The following is a 20,604-nucleotide window of genomic DNA, read 5'->3' on the forward strand; positions in this document are numbered from 1 at the left end:
CCTTCATTGCAGGTGCAAAGGTGATGAATGATGGGGTTATCCAAGGTCAAGATGTAATCACAATATGGTAAGAGGACTGGGGATTCAAGAGAGGACAGTATAGAGTTCAACTAATTCACCAAAAAGTCAAGATAAGGAGAAGAGGAGAGAGTGGAGATGGGCTGGAAGAGAAGTGAGGGGGTCAAGGGATTGGAGGTCATGGTATAAATGAAGAGGCCCTATTCTTCATGTATGTAAGGGAAGGTAGAGGAAGAGGTAAAAAGTCAAAAGATTATGGTTCGATAAAGGGATTTCAGAATTTGTGAACATGGAGATGGCCTATTTGTGAGTGATAGCAAGACCAGAGGTATGACCATCTTTGTGTGTAGCTAAGGTGGAGTGGAGAAGCAGCTTATAAAAGATGAATAGGTTGAGAAACTGAATAGTTAGGGTATTTGAGGGAGAATCACTGCATTTTGAAGTCTGTATGAGAACAAGCGGTGGGGAGGAAAGAAAAATTGTAAGTCAGCTAACAAACTCATAGAGGAAGAAAGAATGACCTGGGGGTCTGTAGACAACAGGTGCCAGAATTTTGGCTGGGTGAAAAGTATGGAGGAAAGGAGAGAACCTGGAAGTGGCAGTGGGGACTAAGGAGTATTCCAGTACCCCTGCCCTAACCAATGAAGTGAGAAGAATAAATGGATATGGCAGCCAGTATTGGAAAGAGCGGCCAGGGACGTTGTGTCATTAAGGGGAGGCCGGGTTTCACTGACAGCTAGTAGATGGAAGAAATGGGAGCGGAAAGAAGAAGGGAAGTTTGTTGCCTATAGAACAGGCAACTAAGTAGAGAGTGCAAAAATAAGATTAGTCTGATTTAACTGAATGAAAAGGCAACACTTTGGAATTCAGTGAATTTAAAGTTGTCCTTTCCCCCTATATACCTATTTGTTGCTTCTAAGTACTCTCTACTCAATGTCTAAGAGTTGTTAAACCTGAATCCTTCATTGTGACCAAAAAAGGACACCTGGTTCCCCATCCCAGAGTAAGAAAGATTTTAGAAAATGTTTATTATGAAGAATGAATATCAAACATATACTATTGTTAACTTTACTTGGTCAGTTCCCACAGAGGAAACTCCTAGGGAGGTGATAGGTGGACCCCATACAGATCATATTTGTAGTTTTAGTAGGACAGGAGATAAGAGAGAAATCTCTAATGAGAAGTATTATGGCTACTAACGCTACTAGGCAGACACATTGTAAATAGAGGTAGAAATAAAATGGTAAAGAAATTAACCAAAAGAATGCTATCTTTGCTGGTTGCCTCTGACCACTTCCTTATCCCACCCCACAGACTTACTCCTCCCCAGTGAGATTTATTAACCACCAACCTATTCTTTCCAGCTGCTAGTGGTATGCTTCTCTACCCTCCCCCTATACCCTGGGAATAAAGATAAAATTTACTGGTACTATACAAATTAAAGCAGAAACTAGAACTTGATAGAATAAAACAATAGTGATAAATAATAATATAACAAATATTCCATAAATAACAGAATAAAACAGTAGTGGTCCTTCGTAGTCAACCTATAAATGTGTGAAGTAATAAACATAAAAATACAAAGTTGCGTTATTAGAATACTGAATGAGGTTATTATATTATCTATAGGTGTTTTCCTTTCCTTTGTCTTAGTCTACTGTAGCCATCTTCTACTATTTTGGTATTAAATAAGGGCAATGTAGTTTGTCTGTAGCCTTTTATAGTATTTCTTCTAACATCTCTTTACACAACTAAATCTCTACTTCCTCAACTGGAACTGAGCATGTACTGTTTGCAGAACTGTGAAGTGGTCTGAATTTTAACTTAGAATTGTGCAAGAAAAGTGATTCAAACAGTCCATATGCCTTTGACCCAGAAATCCCATTATTGTGCATAGCCCCTAATGACGTCAGGCAGAAACAACTATATTAAAATATCCACAGCAGCACTCTCTGTGGCAGAAAATAACTGGAAACAAAGAGGGTGCCCCATCATTTGACAAAGGGCTGAAAAAACTATGGCCACCACTCTGTAATAGCCTGCTGGTGGGTCTGCCTGGCTCAAGTCTCTCCCCAATACAATCCCTTCTCCATTCAGTCACTAAAGTGATTTTCCGGGGCAGCTAGGTGGCACAGTGGATAGAGCACCGGCCCTGAAGTCAGGAAGACCCGAGTTCAAATTCGGCCTCAGATACATAACACCCACTAGCTGGGTGACCCTGGGCAAGTCACTTAACCCCATTGCCTAGCCAAAAACAAACAAACCCCAAAATACAAAGCAAAAATAAATAAATAAATAAATAAATAAATAAATAAATAAATAAATAAAGTGATTTTCCTAAATCAAAGGTCTGATCACGTCTTCACCCCTACTCAATCAACTCTTCCAATGGCTTCCTATTGCCACCATGTGCAAACACAAAATGCTCTGTTTGGCATTCAAAGTCCTTCATAACAAAGCCCCTCCCCACCCCACCCCACCTTTCCGGCTTTCTTACACTGTACTCCTCAATATGTACTAAATCCAGTCACACTGGATTTAGCCTCCTGGCTATCCCACAAACAAGACACTCTATCTCTTTACTCTAGGCATTTTCTCTGGTTGTTCCCCATTCCTAGGACACTCTCCGTCCTCTGTTCTGACTACTGACCTCCCTGGTCTCCTTTAAACCCCAACTAAAACCCCACCTTCCACAGGAAGCTTTCCTCAACCTCCCTTAATTCTAGTGCCTTCCTTTTGTTAATTATTTCTTATATATCCTGTATATAGCTTGCTTTGTATATATTTGTTTGCATGCTGTTTCCCCCATTAGATTGTAAGCTCCTTGAGGGCAGGGACTGTCTTTTGCCTCTTCATGTATCCTTAGCATTTAGCACAGTGCTTGGCACACGATAGGTACTCAATAAGTGTTTATTAATTGATTTTGTACAGAAGTAAAACATTTAATAAGGCTTCACTTAGTCTTGGCATAGTAGGGTAGTATGTTGTAGTAGGTAGAATATTAGACTTCAATCAGGAAGACTTGAGTTCAAATCCCACCTCAGACACTTGTGTGTTGTGTAACACTGAGCAAGTTACTTCACCTCAGCTTTCCTGTCTTCCTCCCCCAAAATGGGGATAATAATCCCTACCTCATAGAGTTATTGGGAAGATGAAACGGCATGATGCACGTATTCGGAAAACCTACAGGGATGAGCTATTATAGGATCAAAGTTGGGAAATTAGCTTTCAAATTAATCACTGAAAATGGCTGGCCTGTTATAGCTTCCATTGATAGAACTTACATTGATCAAGCTTCGCTTAGGACCCAGTTTTACAACCAAAGCAGAGTTTTCTTTTAGAACACTTAAATAATTTATGCCACAGTAGGTATTCTAGAGAATATTAACTAGTAGTGAAGTATCCTTAAAGACAAAACACATCAATAAAAAAAACCCAAAACCATGAAAGATGCTGTATCACCATCTGTCCTGTCCCTGCACTCCTACACTCCAGGGTTCACACAACCTTTCTGTCCGACTGGAAGGTGGAACCTGTGCTGTCCTCCAATTAGAATGTGAGCTCTTTGATAGCAGAGACTGGCTTTTTCTTTTTCTTTTCTTTTTTTTTTTGTTGGGCAGTGGGGGTTAAGTGACTTGCCCAGAGTTACACAGCTATTAAGTGTTATGTGTCTGGGGTCACATTTGAACTCAGGTCCTCCTGATTCCAGGGCCAGTGCTCTATCCATTGTGCCACCTAGCTGCCCTTGAGACTGGCTTTTTCCTTCTCTCTTTTTTTGTATCCCAGTGCCTGGTGGAGGGCTCTGCACATAGTAATCGCTTAATAAATGGTTTTGCACCAATTCATCCTTCTTCTTTCAGATGGCAGCATTGATCAGAAGAAATAGGAGGGATAAGGACCAGGGTAGGGAAGTAAAAGGAATCATATGGTACATAGTCTAGTCTGAAAGGACCAAAAAAGGATCACCCCTCTGTGCCTCAGTTTTCACATCTATGAAATGGAAAGCATCTACATCACAAGTTGTTATGAGGATCAAATGAGTTAACATGTGTAAAGGACTCCGCAAACCTTAAAGGGCTATATAAATGCTAGCTATAAGGCCTGGACAAGGAGGGAAGGAAGAAGGAAGGAAGGAAGGAAGGAAGGAATGGCTAAATGAGGGTTATATATAATATTAGTATAGTATGGTATATAATATAAGGGGTATTCTACATTCCAAAGTCTTATCTATTGTTTTGATCTATATTCTATGTTCCTTTCCCCATTATTCCAGATAATTAAGAGTTAACTGCACAAACACAGCTATGACACCACTAGAGAATAGAGCCTCCATCCTCTGGGCAGAATTTGTGGAATGTAACCAACCCCTTCAAGTCCCTAAGAGTAAACACACCAACACCCACCTCTAACAGCTAGGGATTTAACCAGCCACTTGATTTCCCTCAGAGTAAACATACCAAGTCCCAGCTCATGTTTACCAGAGACTCATGTAGCCTAAGTGGCATTTAGAAATAAATTGTTCCATTGAGAATGCTCAAGGAAAAAAAGGCACAATTAATGAAAGATGACAAATCACCAGCAACTCTCCCTCAGTAGGGGTTCAATGTCTTAAAGATAGACAGACAGACAGAGACAGATAGCTAGACAGCTAGATAGCTAGATAGACAGAGAGGTGGAAGGCTGGACTGCTAAGATTTTATAAATGTTTTTGGCACAGTGAGTCCAATAAGGTGCCAGAATTTCCTCCTAATCTTATTCTAAGTCCGAAATAACACATATTGTATTACAAAGGAAACCAATTATATTGAAATGCAATTATCAAAATATTTTTTTAAAATATATTTTAAAAACAAGTTTATGGGCCCCAATAAGACCCCCATGTTTTAAGAGGAGCAACTGTAATTTCTTTCCGGATTTTTTTTTGGGGTCATTTAAAGCAGAATAAGTTGTTTCAGTATACAGATAGGATTAGGAAGACTCATCTTCCTGAGTTCAAATCCGGCCTCAGACCCTTACTATCTGTATGACCCTGGGCAAGTCACTTAACCCTATTTGCAACAGTTTCCTCAGATGTAAAATGAGCTGGAAAAGGAAACAGCAAAGCACTCCAGTATCTTTGCCAAGAAAACCCCAAATAGGGTCACAAAGAGTCAGACACGAATGAAGGCACATTGTATTAATAAAAGATATTGGACGTACAGGAGAACTAGCAAACTGTGTTAAAATTCAGCTGTAAAATCATGCTTGGAAAAAGTTGGGCAGTTGGCAGGATCCTTGTTTTTCAGTGTCAAATCCTTGGCCAGCTCAAGAGGAAGGGTCAGTGTAGAGGAACCTGGAGAACAAATACTTGTGAAATTGAAAAATACTTCGTGGTCACAGTTTCGGTGCTTGGCAGATCCTTCTTTGTGCACAGTTTTTAAAAGCCAAAAATATCCAAGTAACCCTGGCATCCTTGTAGTGCCTTTTTTCTTTACTAAATTATTTCCCACATATGAATTAGGCTTTGGCTATGAATTACAGGAGAGATTTTTACACACAATCGCCTTCTGATTGTTTAATCACATTTTACTGTGTTCGTCATTGACCTTAACAAGTCCTGAGAAACGATTCCAACGATGCCCACTGCCCACAATGCATTGCTGAGCATGTCCTGGCTACTGACCCAGTCGGAACATGAGATGCAGACTGTACAGAAAACCTGACATACAGAAACTCGTATTTACAGGTATGATAAATTAGGAAATGAGTATTATTAAATCACCAGTCTGATCCCTGCCCTCCTCATCCAATTCCAATGACTCCCTTTTGCCTTGAGGATCCCACATAAACTCCTCTGATATTTCAAGCTCATCACAGCCCGGTACCTTCTTACCTTTCGAGTCTTCTTCCACTTTTCTCTCCTCCTCACACTTGCATCCCAGCCACAGTGGCTGTTGCCATTCCGCACTTGATAGGTGTTGCTGTTCCCTACACTGGACCCTCCATCGCCCAACTCTGGGCATTTTCACTGGCCGTCCCACGTGCCTGGAACTCTATCCCTCCTCATCTTCATCTCCTGACTTCCTTCAAGTCTCAGCTAAAACCTCGCCATCCAACTGATGCTGAGTGAAGTAAGGAAACCAGGAGAACGTTGTACACAGTAACAGCCACGCTATGCGATGACTGACTTTGATAGACTTAGCCCTTCTCAGCAGTGCAAGGATCTAAGACATCTCCAAAAGTCTCATGATGGAAAATGCTATCCACATCCAGAGAAAGAACTATGGAGTTTGAATTCAGATTGAAGCATACTATTTGCTCTTTTTTTTTCTTCTATTGTGTTTTGTTTCCTCTTCTTGTGGGTCCTCTTATTGGTTCTAATTCTTCCTTACAACATCACTAATGTGAAAATATGTTTAATAGGAATATAGATATATAGGCTATATCAGATTGCGTGCCATCTTGGGGAGGGAGGGGGGAAGGGAGTGGGAGAAAAATGTAAAACTCAAAAGTGTATGGAAGTGATTGTTGAAAACTAAAAATAAATTAATTTTTAAAAATGTCACTTATAAAAAAAAATCTCACCATCTGCAAGGAAGCTTTTTCAATCCCTCCTTAATTCTAACACTGCCTCTCTGTTGTTTTACCTCCCACTTATCCTATAAATATCTTGTTTGTTGCTTGCATGTTGTTTCCCCCATTAGACTGTGAGCTCCTCGAGGGCAGGGATTGCCTTTTACCTTTTTTGGTATCCTCAGTGCTTAGTACCGTACCTGGCACATAGTAGGGATTCAGTAAATTGCTTGTTGACTGACAGACACATAACATACTCCATTTCCCACAGCCATACATTTGTGCTAGCTTTCTCCCACAACTAAAATGCATTCCCTCCTCATCTCCACCTCTTGGAATCCCTGGTGATTTGGCTCAAGAAGCACCTTCTTCATGAAGCCTTTCCTGGCCCCATCAGTCATTAGGGTACCCCCCTCCCAAAACTAGCTTGTGGTCCTTTTACATATATTCTGCATATACAGAATAGGACTAGGGTTGAAGTTAGGGTTAAGGGTAGAGTTGGAAGTAGGGTTAGAATATGTGTACATGTTTTGTCACCCATTAGAATATAAACTCCCTGAGGGCAGGGGCTGGTCCACTTTTGATCGTGTCTATGCTGATTCATGATCCGTGGTTGTATTTAAGGGGCTGTCAAGTGAAAGAAGAATAAGATTGACCTCTCATGGGCAGGGAAGCAGTTTTCATTTTAAAATAAAGAAGACCTTGGCAATTAAGGCTGTCCAAAAATGAAACCAAATGCCATTGGAAGTAGTAAATTTATTGTAGGATGCCAGTCACAGATATTGTAGAAATTCAGCAAGGGTAGAAGGTCCCTTCTGATTCTACAACTCCAGAGCATTTGAAATGATGTGGCTTACAAAAATGCCATAACAAGGAATTCAGTCATTATATAAAGTGAGAGGTATACCACCAAAGCACACTTATTCTTAATTATCTACTGCAATGGAAAACAGGGGAAATTGGCAGAACCCCCTAAGCCTTATTTTGGAAAACCAATTGTAAGAGCCACCAATAGGAAGCCTGGTTGTTTTGCTATTCTCTTTCTCATACTTCTCTCTGACCACTCTTTGGCTAAGTAGTGAAATGACCTAGAGACCAACTTAACAAAGGAACCATGAGCATTTACAAAAATGAACAACTTGGATCAAAGCTTTAAAAAAATTAACAGAAGTACTTAAATTGTCATAAAGGAACTCTGAGTTCAAACAGACCAATTCAGAGTCAATTTTACATTATGATTTACATTATGATTTACTAGAATGGAAACTCCTTGAGGACAGAGAGCCTATCTTATGGCTCACCCCCAAGCTTAATGGGTTCATGAAAACACAACAGGCATTTAATACATATTTTACAGAATGAAAGAAGACTTAAGTGGTTCAAACACTTAATAAATTTCAACCTCATTCCCCCATCCCACGTCTACTGTTGAAAATCAACCAGCATGCTATAAATACTCAAGAATTTCTGGAATTCCTAATGTGTAAAGGAATGTTCAAGCTTAAAATAAGGTTCAAGTTATGATACTGACAGGGAGAGCCCAGGCTCTTAGTTAAGTAACAAAGTAAACTGTTAATAAATTTAAACAATGCTTTAAAAACATGTTGACTTAAATTTGTGAATGGCGCCAGATAAGATAGTCTTCTCCTGCGTCAAGAAGTAGCAGATTGACCTGGAGTTTCACGGTGGCTGGAGTGATAATCACAGAATCAGAGAATGTGAGCTGGAAGGAACCTTGAAGATTATTTTATTCAAGTCTTTCATTTTACAGATGAAGAAACTGAATCAGAAAGGTAAAGGTCACAAAAATAAGTGAGTTGTGCCTAAAACCAAGTCTTCTGATTTCCAGGCCATTGTCATATCCAATACGCCACAATGCCCAGAAATCTCATTCCTAAAAGATCATTTAAGATCATGTCTAACACTTGGTAAAATAAATACCAGTAATCACAGGAAGCAGACCTTCGGGCCTGTATGGAGTGTTTACATGAAGATGTGAAAATATCTGAAATGGTAGGCAGGTCCAAAGAACAGCAGAAATTTCCTTTGCAAGTTAAAGTTTAAAGCTTTTGACTTTTGACCAGAAACTTGAAAAAAAAAAAAGAGAGACTGACGATAAGCTGATGGTAACCTAGGATGTGACATTTGGAAGGAGTGAATTAAAGACCTCAGCAAACACTACGGATCTCCCAGTTTAAAGCCTAAATTTCATAGGCAAAAAGTAGCAGACATTCCTTGGAAAAAAGAAATGCTGGTTATGAGGCAATACTTTTTCAAACACCACGTATATGAACTGGTCTTTAACCAGTCAATGAAAGTACAACTTTGACTTCTTATATGAAGCATTATTTCAAAGGAGATTCGGTTTGACCAATTCAGCTTTAAAAAGCCCCATCAATTCTCCTTTCTCATCTTTGATCCAAAGATTTCAGTGTAATCTGTCTTCTTTGAGCTCTATTAAGGTTTTTAGAACTAAAATAATCAATTTATATAAAACTTTAAAAATCCTACCCAAACAAATATTTATATCCTTATATATAATTATATAAATTACAACTTCAAGAAAAAAATGCCAGAAATTACCACACAAGCCCATGGGGCGTGTGGCCAAAATCAGCCAGTCATTTGACTCTGGCTGTCCCATGACTGTTTACACCTTTACAAGGTGGGTGGTTCTGTGCCCTCCACTTACAGCAGTCAGCTTTTAATAGCCTTCCCATAAGGAAATCTCTGATTTTTGTTCAAATTCTTTGAACAAAACTCACCTCTTGAACTAATACAGTTATTACATCACTTGGCATAAGGGTTTTTTGAAAATACTATTTCGACAGTCTCTTGAGGCCATCATCTAGAGAGGATGGAATCAGTGTCAACGTTGTTCAGGAGGAAGAGCTCTGGAGACGAAGTCAGTCCCAGGTGAAACTAAAGGCAAAGAGACAAAAGACGAGTCAGAGACATTTTCCAATGCCAGATGTCACCCTGAATGTGAAACTTACTAAAACGACAGTAATCCATGAATCAGCCTCGTCCTTCCCTTGCTAGGACTGCCTCACTGAGTCTGTCCCTAATATCTCAGAAGACAAATGAGTTTTGGAGACAGAAAAGTTTCCCGATGTGTAAACAAATAGGTAACAACAGAAATGAGCGCAAGGTGAGAGAACACACTTATTTAGAGTTGAAAGCGATTTCAGAGGTCAAGTCCAACCCTTCTCATTTTACAGATGAGGAAAGTGACTTGCCTAGGGTCATACAGCTAGCGTCCGAAGCAAGATGGAGACTTGGGTCTTCCTGACTTTAAGTCCAGCCTTCCCAGAGAGCAGCATTCCACTGCCTCACAAAAGTGAGATAGCCGGGCTAGAAACGCTATTGGCAGAATGAATGTCTGAAGTACTCTCATGATGCCCTGTGGCTCTAGTCCTGTTACTGTGCAGTTATATTCAAAGAAACCAAATCCTGCAAAGGCTAAATCTTAAAGCCTGTCTACTGCTGGTCTCACCCATCTTTCTTTTTAAGGTGGAGCCTCAACGGATCACTTAGGTAACCCAGAGGGAGGCCAAGCATGAGAGAGCTCGTGGTCGCACATAAAGGTAACCATTGGCTCGGGTATGTTCTTTTTATCCCCTACCAAATTCTTTCCCCTTCTCTTTTATTTTCCTTTTTCTTATCTTTGCTGATGGTTGATGGTTCTGTAGATATTGCCAGAGATGCTAAGAGCTATAGAAAAATTGGTGGTCTGTAGTAGGATATTCGGATATTGGTGAGCACAATACTAGCCTGATCAGGTCAAGGTACTGTGGATGAAACAGGTTGTGAGTTCGGTGTGAATTCATGTTGTATATGGAATGAATAATCTTTTTCATAGTAATATGCTAGAGGAATTCATGGGAATTGAACGGTCTTTTTCACAGGAATATGCTGCTAAATATGGTAGAATGGCTCAGCGAGTGCTGGGGGTAGGACACTTTTGTCAGGTACCAACGAGCTCATTTAACTATACTGATTCAATCCTCTATCCTTGATATTGTCAAGGGGGGCATTTGGCCCACGGACTCCTTCATTATTGGAAAGTAAGCACCCCTAAAATCAGGTAGTGCCTGGGAGAATGGGTGAGACTCATTCTTTATCATTCTTTCATATATCATTTCCCTACTTTGTTAGTGAGGAATCCAGAGGTCAGAGAATAAGTGCTCAGGGTTGTGTTAGAGGCAATATTTGAACTAAGGTCTTCCCAACACTGCCTCCAGCTGTGCCTACCACCACGTGGTTCCCATTAGCCACAACATAAAGCAACTGGTCCAATGTATGATAACTAGGACATGGGGTGGTATAATGGAACAAGTTCTGATTTGGATTGAGACCCAGGATCAAATCCCCCAGTTCAGCAGAACTATGCACTTCTGAGCCTCAACTTCCCCATCTATAAAATGGGAATATCATACACACTGCCTACCTCCAAATATAAGGAAATGCCTTATAAAGCACTTTTAAAATTGGAGTTATTGTTATACCTGCTTTTAAAAAACACTCTAAGCCCCATTCACGTCTTTGAACAGTTGAGATGTTGCTGCACTCACAGGTGAAGACAGACATGAACACTCACCAACCTTGTCCTCTAACCCTTTTGAGCAGCCGAGGAGCAAGTGGTGGAGGGTATTTTATTAGGAACCACCTCGGAAAATGTTTCTAGCCTAAAATTCTTGTTGAGATTTTTTATAGAATGTTTGCTTAGGAGACTCACTCAAACCACAAGTCAATCAAGTGGTGAGAAAGGAAAGCGTTTTCCTGAGGGTTTCTCCTGTGCGGTCACTTTTAACACCCAGCTTTTGTAAGAAAAGCAGGATATATCGGTGGGCCACAGACACAAAGGTAAAAATGGAGCTTCTGCTGACCTGACCCAAAGGAGTTTTAAAAGTCCTGTTAGGGCAACTATTTTTGTGTTTTACTGATACTGTAATCACAGAATTAGAATTAGCAGGCAAGGGACCTTTGAGCAGGGCAATGCCCTTTATTGAGGCCCATGGCGTCCAAGGTCACATAGGTAGGAGGCACATGAGGCAGAAGACTGGATTCTGTGATTTAAGATCCTGGGCTCTTTCCCAGAACATTGGTCTCATCAAGCACTTTCCCCACAACCACCCTGTGATATGGATAGGGTAAGGATTATCCCAATCTTACAAGAAAGGAAGTGAGGCCCCAACCAGGTGCAGGTGAAGTAAACATGCCCAGATCACACACAGCTAGTAAATAATCAGGGCTGGGATCTGAGTGTGTCCGAACTCCAACATCAGTGTTTTCTCCACTACTTCACACTGACTCCTAAGCGGAAATCGCAAATTCTGTTTGTGTCAGATTTCTTTAAGAGCTCACATTTAAGAAATCAAACTCTTAAAATACATTTTTAAAAATTCTTTGCTATTTTCATTGACATCTTTTATAGGATTAAAACATCTGCTAATCTATGCAGTTCTTCATGTTGATACAGAAAAGAGGACTCAGTGAATGGCAAGGAAAGCCTTCGCTTTATGTAGAACTGCACATCTGAGTGTTTAAACCCAACTAGCCAGTGATCTGCAAGTTCAACCTGGCTGCGTCGGGTGCTGACTGCAAACAGCTCATTCTCTGGATTTGATGGGCCAGGTTTCTCTACCAGTTCTAAATAAAGATGATAGCTTTATTTTAGATAATAAATAGTTGAAGTTAGATTATGTCTACCAATGTGGAGTCACTAGGGCCTCTTAATAAATTATTATGGTGGGGAAAAAAACACCCAAGAAACCAAATTGGAAAAAAAAATTTAATTACAAATCAAAATTACATAGTGTTTCATGGTCAATAAAATTACTGAAAGTTTCACAAAGAAAAATAACTACCAGGGACCTCCTAGGAACCCACAAGAAATCCCACAGAACTGTTCTCAGACAGTCTCCCTCATCATAGGACAAGGATGTTCAGATACACTGGAGGGGATCATCATCAAACATAAGAGCATTTATTAAGTGTCTACGATGGGCCAGACACCGTGCAAGGTGCTGGGGGTACAGAGACAAAAATCAAACAGCCTTGGTCTTCAAAATGCTTATACAATGGTTCAAATACATAAATTGCAACTGTTCCACTCTCTAAATACACATTAATTAAAATGTGACTTGCGCAGTGGTTTTGGAAGATTTCACTTAAATGTTTATAGTTTAGGAATGAGAGCTTTTCTCATTAAGTTGAAGTTTTCTACTCATCAAAAATCTGAGTTTTTATAAACGAGTATTTTTTTTATTTTCATTTTTTTTCATTCAATGTTTATTTCATTACCAGCAGCTTTGATTTGGGTTCCTGAATGTCTGTGACTAGAACTGCAGATTCAAGAAGTTGAGGCAGGAGAGTTGATGGCTCAATGTACCATCCCAAGAAAACACCTCCCTCCCAACAACCACCAACCACAGCCTTGCTGTGTGTACTCCCAGATCTGCAAAGGGTGCAGCCATTTTGGGAGGATGGAGGGTGAGGGGTGATATGCTACATGAGTGCAAAGCCACAGCACCAGTGAGCTGTACTGGGCTCTCCTTAGTGTTCTAACTGTGCAGGTATCACATGAGCGACAGCCCATCTTATCTGTACCTGGGACTGAGTGCAGAGTATCAGAATGATGCTGTCTGGACTCAAACAACGGCAGATCATAAACCAAGTGGGGCTCTGGAGAGAAAATTCCAAGAACGCAAGTCCCGCAAATTGTCAGCCAGAGGAACCAGCCTCTACTCTGTGGCCAAATCTTTTCTAACCATGAAAAAGGATGTCAGAGACAGATCTCTTAAGGGAGGAAAATTAGCAAAAGTGCCTGACTGCAGAGCATGTACTGCCATGTACTGTAGGGGACATTAGTACTCCTTCTTCCCTCTTTGTGCCTTACAGCAACACATTTGGTGAAGGGAGGAGATGGCCAGGCCAGGCTTGCAATGTCATAGACCTACCCACTGCAAAGGTCCAAGGCTGATGGCAGAATGACGTCCTCTTTCAAGAATCTCCTTGTAACTCAGAGAGCAGCAGGAAATATTTATTTTTTGGAATAGCTAATATAGGAATTTATTTAGGCTACATATTCATTACAAGGAGTTTTTTGGGGTTTTTTTTGGTAGTGGGGGAACACTGGGGGGGTGTGTGAGGGAAAATTGATTTTTATTCATTGAAAGAATTATATATATATATATAAAATGGTGAAGCAATTGGGGTTAAATGACTTGCCCAGGGTCACACAGCTAGTAAGCGTCAAGTGAAAAAATCTTACATATTTTTTAAAAGAGCCTTTCTCGGTCAACCAGGTTGATGAGACCATAGCTAACATCCATCATCACCGCACTGTCAAAAGCTGTGAATATTGTCAAAGTCAGACCCTACCCCCTACCCCCCTTTCGGGTGCCAAAGAATAAGTGTGAATGAACTGTCTTGTAATAACTCTAGTTTCACATGAAAGGTGTTAAATCAGAATCCTCCCAAAATGGGAAGCCATCTAAAACTTATAAATACAAAGAAATGTGCAATGTTTCCTCATTCCTACCTATCATCTATAAAGAGAGTTAAGGTGATGATAGGATGAGAAGTCTGATCCTACTTATTAACCTTGTTCTGTTTCCTATGTGTACAAGTGTGAATAGTCAGATGAGAGCCCAAGGAGACACATTTTTCCAATCTTCACATCTAGTAAGTTTGGAATCGCTCTAAGCAGCTTTGGCCATGGTTTCTATTTTTTTTTATAAGTAAAAATCAGAAAATGAAAAGGTTTCACAGTAAAGGGGCACCTAAATATAGACCCCAACAGGAAAGTCAAGGGAATCTGGCTCTACCTCTGTAGCTTAATGTTGGGACAGTAATTTAGTTGTTCTATAATAGCAGCAAAAGTCAGCATTTCAAAGCCCACATCTAACCCCCCCACCCGGATGACACCCACAGTTCAAAAGGAGAAGGTCACAAGGTAAGCAAAAAGAAAAAAAAATTCCATACTTTAAACACCTTTGCAGGACAATCACCCCCAAAATACACAGTGGACCTTAGGTAAAAACCAAGGGAACACTGGAGCTTTGTGCAATGGCACATACATGTGGCTAAGTTCACACAGTAAACCATAGAAACACACTGGCTCTGATGGCTACCTGCGAAGAATAGACAGGCTAACCCAGTGCTTAGCTAGTGTAGCCGCGGCCAGCAGCTTCTTCCGTCAGCAGGGCTTTATTGATGCTTACCGTCTGTCCGCAGTCCATGAAGGACAAGCCCAAAGCAATCAGACATTGCCAACCCTGAAAGAGAAGACACAACCGTCACTCACTCCTGCCCTGCCCACACTGCTTGTTTCCCCTGGTTTCTGGCTCCGCTCCAAGTCAAACCCGTGCATACCACCCCCTGCTAGCCCAAGCCTCTCTCTCCTTCCCTCCCCCTTAACTGCCACCCAGCCCTACAAAGTCTGCCTGGGCACAACTCCTATTTTTCTCTAGTCTACTACTAGTCTGGAACTCTGGGCAATGACTAGTTATGTCTCTACCTTGGTGTGTGTCTGGTCTCCCCCATCGGACTAAGAGCCTGCCCATACCAGGGTGCCCATAACGGGAGTGGGGGGGGGATGAAAAGCTGACCCCTACAGCTGCTTCCATTAGCTAGAGATAAAGATGAACACCAGTCAAACACACTGACCCAGGCTTTACGAGGGAGCTGTTTGGGATCTGCATTGTTCCTATACAGACAGCGTCTCCACTTCCCTCATCTGTTTGGTATCTATTTCATATACAGTTACACATGTACCACCTTATCTCCCCAAGGACTCCCGTATTCAAGGAGGACATTCTCGCTCCCCAACTCATCTGGCCTCAGCTTGCCCCAGAACTGCTGGTTCCTTTGGGTGGGGTGAAGCCAAGAGAGAAGGGAAGTGTTCAGGAAAGGGAATTCCGGCAAAAGGGACAGATGGCCCAGACACTCGTCGGGATATAACCGCCAACCCCAAGAACGAGCTCCTCACAACCCCCAACAGGCAACCATCTAGTTTAGGATGAAGAGATGGCACTGAACTGCTTCCCGGCCTAGTCTGAAGCCTATGGATTTGGTGAATGGGGCAGTCCAGGGACTAAACTTATTTCTGGCTGCAATTAGAAGCCAGGCCCAGCCACGAGGCCAGGGGAGCATTTTATGCAGTGCAGCAGCTGTGACAACAGAAGGGCAGCTCTTTGGAAGGGGTGGCCCTGGAGGGAACCCAGCAGGATGGAATGTTTGGGCAGGGTCCTTTACCCTTTTTGGGTCATGAAGCCCCTTGTCCACTGAAGCCTATGGAACCCTTCTCAGAATAATGTATATTGCTTACATTCATAACTGAAGAAAACGCTGACTTTAAATTACAAGTTAGTGAAAATAAAGCTGTTCCAAGGTCATGGGCCTCCTGAACTCTATCCAGATAAAGTACCCTTGCCTTGGAGGATTCATGATGGGACAAAGGGAACAGGCAGGGAGGCTGTGCTCTCACTGCCAAGACTCCAGGTAAACCAGGGGAGATAATGGACCAGAAGGTCCCATTCTGAAGGAAAGTCGCCAGAAGGCCCTGTTTGTGACTTCTCTTTTTGACCCACAGGATGGGTTTCCATAAAACTCTCTGGGGCTCCTGCACCTTGGTGGCTGCTAATCTTTGATGGGAGCCAGAAAGGAAACTACAAGGGATATGCTAGAAAGGGTAGGTCTCAGGAACCAAGGTAGAATTTTAGGGAAAAATATTTTTTACAGAGAGCTGATCTTCAGACAGTTTCCTGCAAATCTTGCGAAGGGACTGGGAGACAGAGCAACATATGCAACCTTGTGTCGTTCTCTCTCTTTCTAAACTTTGGATCCATCCACCAACATACAATGGGAGCCTCCATGACCCTGGGACCTACAGCTCCTTCCCCAAGGACTCCTTGGAAATCACTCACCAGGTAAAACACAAAACAAAGATAGGCCACAGAGACTATAGCAGCCACCACATACAGTGCCACGTTCCCCAGGTCTTGAACATAGACAACCACAAAGTACATGTTGATGCTACAGATAAGAAGAACGAGGATCCCACCTGCGATCCTCCAGCCCCTGCAAAAAAGAATTGGTTAATGTCACTGAAGAAATGGTTGTCTCTTGGGGCAGCTAGGTGGCACGGTGGATAGAGCACGTGCCCTGGAGTCAGGAGGACCTGAGTTCAAATCCGGCCTCAGACACTTACTAGCTGTGTGACCCTGGGCAAGTCACTTAACCCTCATTGCCTCCAAAATAAAAATAAAGACAAAAAAAATTAAAATTAAAAAAAAAAAAGTAAACGTTAACTCAATGTGTCCCTAGCCTGAATTAAAGAGGTGCCTCTGACATGAAGATCTCACATGACAAAACTAGAGAAAAATGACTTTGTCCTGGACTTCTGACCCCGAGGTCCCCCCACACAGCTGCCCAAGTTCGAGTGTGACCATGGTACTCCTCTGTACTTAGCAAACTCCCGTGGTTCCCTAGTACCTGCAGGATCAAATATAAACTCTGGACAGTCAAAGCTGTTCCAGACCCAGCCCCAGCTCACCTTTCCAGTTTTATTACATATTACGACCCCATGAAATCTAGGACCCAGCCAGAACAGCACACAGCACACTTCATGCCCCACCTCTATCCAGCCTGGGATGTACTCGCTCCTTCCTTCTGCCTCTGAGAATCCCTTGGTCCCCTCTCCAGACTCAGCTCCACTCCACAATCTGCATGAGGCCTTGATCTTCCCAGCTCCCTTCCTATTATCTTGTATCCTTTTCCTATATTCCTCTACACGCACAGTAGAATTGAAGCTTCCTGAGGACAGAAACTGTTTTGCTTTTGTTTTTGTACCCATGGCACCCACTGAGCACAGTGCCTGACCCATAGTAGACACTTAACAGATGCTTGTCCAGATGCCTAAGTTTGACTACTTCATGCTATCACTTTCCACCATGACCAAGAAGAGAGAGCTAACTACAGTAAGAGTGCTGAGGCTCTCACAGCTCAATTCTCCTCTCTGGAGCCCAGAGATACATCCCTTCCACCTGACACTCCTTTGGCTATTTGAGATCACATCTCAGTCTGGGTTCTTCACCAGACTAAACCCATCTTTTGAGATTATCACTCTGTTCCTTCAAATTATCCAGTAACTGACCACTACTCTGTAGAACAAGCCCAAGGTGCTCACCTAGTGCCTTTCACCTGAGATCCCAGGCTCACTTCTTTCCCAGGGTCCTCTGAAACCCCAGGCCTCTCTTGGGCATACCTACTCCAAGTGACCTCAAGGTGCTCATTCCACCTCTGGCCTGAGAGCTCCTTTATACCCATAGACAAGCACGGGTCAAACTAGAGGCAGGAAGGAAGAGATTACCTGTGAAGATACAGGCATGAGGAACAGAAGGACTGAGCCATTAAACTTTTGCCCAACTAATTCCATTGTAGACAATTCAAGAACAAATCTAATATCTCAGGTCAGATGGAACTGTCAACTGATGAAAGAGCATGGTCTAATTCCTGGTAAGTACACATGGAAAACTAGGAGTCCTGAAAAACTGTTATCAACTTTGTTTTTCCCTTTGACATTGTATGCTTTTGTATGTTTCCCTGGAGTGCAGCAAAATTCTTAAGAAACCTAAAAGATAAGCTGTGTGCTCTTTTCAGGGAGCAAAGAAAGACCTTTCCCACTGGCCAAGCGAGGTGCTGAGGCTCCTCAGGTTAGGAAAGCAATGACATATAGAAACCAGAAAGAAGCCATAGTAACCAAACCCTGGGGCTCAACTGATAGGCAGCTACGGCAGAAAGAGCACTGGACCTGGGAGTCAGATATCTAGTTACCAGGCCCGGCTCTCTCTGCCACTAACTCACTGGATAGTTCACTTCCCCTCTCAGTTTCCTCCATAAAAACAAGGGCATTGAATCTGATGCTGTCTAGGGACCTTGCCAGCTCCAATACTCTGTGAGTCTGCTCTTATAAATGAGGGTGCAGCCTGCTGCTTGGAGAGCAGTCACAGAGTTCAAGTTTAGGGAAGGCAAGAGCAATATTGAAGGAAATGGGCATGTGTAGCGTGCAGAAAAGAAATGGGCCATGTGAGCTGTTTTCAAGTGTTTGAAACAGAACCAGGAACAACGTGTGGAAGATGCAATGAGGCCAGCGTAGGCTTGATGTCAAGGAAAACTTCCTAAGAAAGCGAGCTGTCCAAAAATGCAATGGGAGGGGAAATGTCTTTTCCTTGGAGGTCTTCAGGCAGAAGCCAGGCAATCTCTTGCCAAGGGTGTAATGGGGGAGGGGGGTCATTTTACAGATGTGTTAGACTAGATTGGCCTGAGGTCCCTTCTGAAGCTCAAATTCTGTGACCGTGTTATTTTATTCTGAAAAATGCAGCAAAGCTCTGCATTATACCCTCACACAGGCTTTCCACAGAGAAGCAAATGAGATGTCTTGCCGACAGGACTAAAGGAAAAGGAGCTGTCCTCCCAGTGCTACAGCCTCTGAATGCAAAGCCAGGAAGATCCTCGACTCCCTTGCACCGAGGTGAGCGGGAAGCCCTTTAGACTACGGAAGATTTCTGGTGGGGAAAGGCACAGAGCACGAGCGAGTTTAAGGGTTCCTGGGCAGAGACTGCAAAGGTTCTTTAGTCAGGACCCCATTCCCCCAAGTCGATTTTCTTTTCCATGATCACTAATGACTTCCTCATCCTAAATCTAATAACGACCTCCTTCCTGTCCCCATCTTCCTTTCTCTGCGCTGCACACTCCTGATCATCAGCACCTTCCTGATACTTCCAACTCCTGGCTTCCACGGCAGGGAATTCTCATGGTTTCCTTCCGACCTCTCTGACTCTTCTGTTGGTTCTGTAGAGCATTCCCCAGTTCTGTCCTCTTCTTACTCCAGTCTCATCCACTCCTAAAAGCTTCAAGTTCACCTCTGGGAAGGTGACTCCCAATTTTATGTCTCTGTCCCCAGCTTTTATGATCCAGCCCCATGTTTTCACCTGATGACAACACCTGGATATTTCACAAGCTCCTCAAACTCAACATGTCCAGAAAGAACCTCATCCTATTCCCTCGAACTCACCCCTCCCAGTCACCCAGGGTGGTGGCCTCAGAATGCTGACTCTTCACACCCCCATCATACAATCAGTGACCAAGCTCTCTCAATCCCACCTTTCCACTGCCACTGCAGCCATCCCAGTTCTAGCCCTCATCTCTTCTCAACTAAGCGGTCTGACCAGACTCTCTCCTGATCCTCTTACCTTTAATTCACCCCCTCTAGATCTATCCTTTACATGGATCCTCTCTGATGCTCCCAATATACCACTAATCACTTAATTCTTCTACTATAAAAAAGACTTCTGTGGCTCCTTCCACCAACTGAACCAAGTGAAAAAGTGCTTACGCTACTGGTCACGCACTTACTCAACAGGGTTCTGCCCTAGCTGCCCCATCTCGGTTCCACTACTATTCTTTCACATAACTTTCTATTCCAGTCAAGTCAGACTTTACCCTCTGGAACCCCTTCTTGTCCTATCTCCTCGAGCTTCCATACCTTGATCCAAGTCATCCCCCATGCTGGGAATGGACTACCCCAGCCCAAATCCTGAATGTTGAAGTCACTCCTTTCCTTCAAAATGCAAATGAAGTCCCCACTCCTGCATGAAGCTTCCCCTGAACTTCCCAAATGCAAGCAATTTTCCTCCTCAAATAGTCCTATGCCTGGCCATTTTGTTTGAATAGCACATTTTCCCCTTATACCACCGTCATCTGTGAACATATCTCTTCTCCCCACCTACATTCCTGCATTAAACTGTAAACTCCTTGAGAACAAGGTCTGAATTATTTTTATCTTCCCCCCAGCACCCAGCATAGTGTTCTGCCCTGCACATAACAGGTCCTTGAATTAAATTTCTCCCAAATCACCACTGAGGTCAGGGCCACTACAATCAGTGCCCAGGATGAAAAATATTCTCTACATTTTAAATGGTGGGCCCTCCCCTTCCCTGCCCACCCTGAAAAAAAAAAAAGTCTTTG

General features: G+C 42.5%; 1 protein-coding gene and 1 long non-coding RNA gene across 11 annotated transcripts in view; one reads left to right on the forward strand and one right to left on the reverse strand.

The window, feature by feature from the left end:
* Positions 1-7,306: 7,306 nt before the first annotated feature.
* SLC11A2 (solute carrier family 11 member 2) overlaps positions 7,307-20,604 on the reverse strand; it is a 49,535-nt gene continuing 36,237 nt past the window's right edge. For 7 of the 8 annotated variants that reach the window (XM_027844294.1, XM_027844299.1, XM_027844298.1 and 4 more), the window contains one exon: positions 16,319-16,656. In XM_027844294.1, the coding sequence (XP_027700095.1) occupies positions 16,329-16,656 (328 nt within the window). In that variant the 3' untranslated portion in view covers positions 16,319-16,328. Of the gene's footprint in view, positions 9,493-14,798; positions 14,853-16,318; positions 16,657-20,604 lie in introns of those variants that run through there. The other variant, XM_027844293.1, reaches the window with a different exon arrangement.
* Positions 9,815-20,398, forward strand: LOC114029686. 3 transcript variants are annotated; one of them, XR_003567519.1, is made up of 4 exons: positions 9,815-10,173; positions 18,019-18,093; positions 18,987-19,108; positions 19,541-20,398. It is a non-coding gene; the product is annotated as an uncharacterized LOC114029686 (long non-coding RNA). The 3 variants fall into 3 exon arrangements; XR_003567518.1 differs by having other exon boundaries at positions 9,816-10,157; XR_003567520.1 differs by lacking the exon at positions 9,815-10,173 and adding an exon at positions 16,190-16,267.

Source organism: Vombatus ursinus, unplaced genomic scaffold (assembly GCF_900497805.2).
Source record: "Vombatus ursinus unplaced genomic scaffold, bare-nosed wombat genome assembly UNPS02014941.1, whole genome shotgun sequence".
Taxonomy (NCBI): Eukaryota; Metazoa; Chordata; class Mammalia; order Diprotodontia; family Vombatidae; genus Vombatus; species Vombatus ursinus.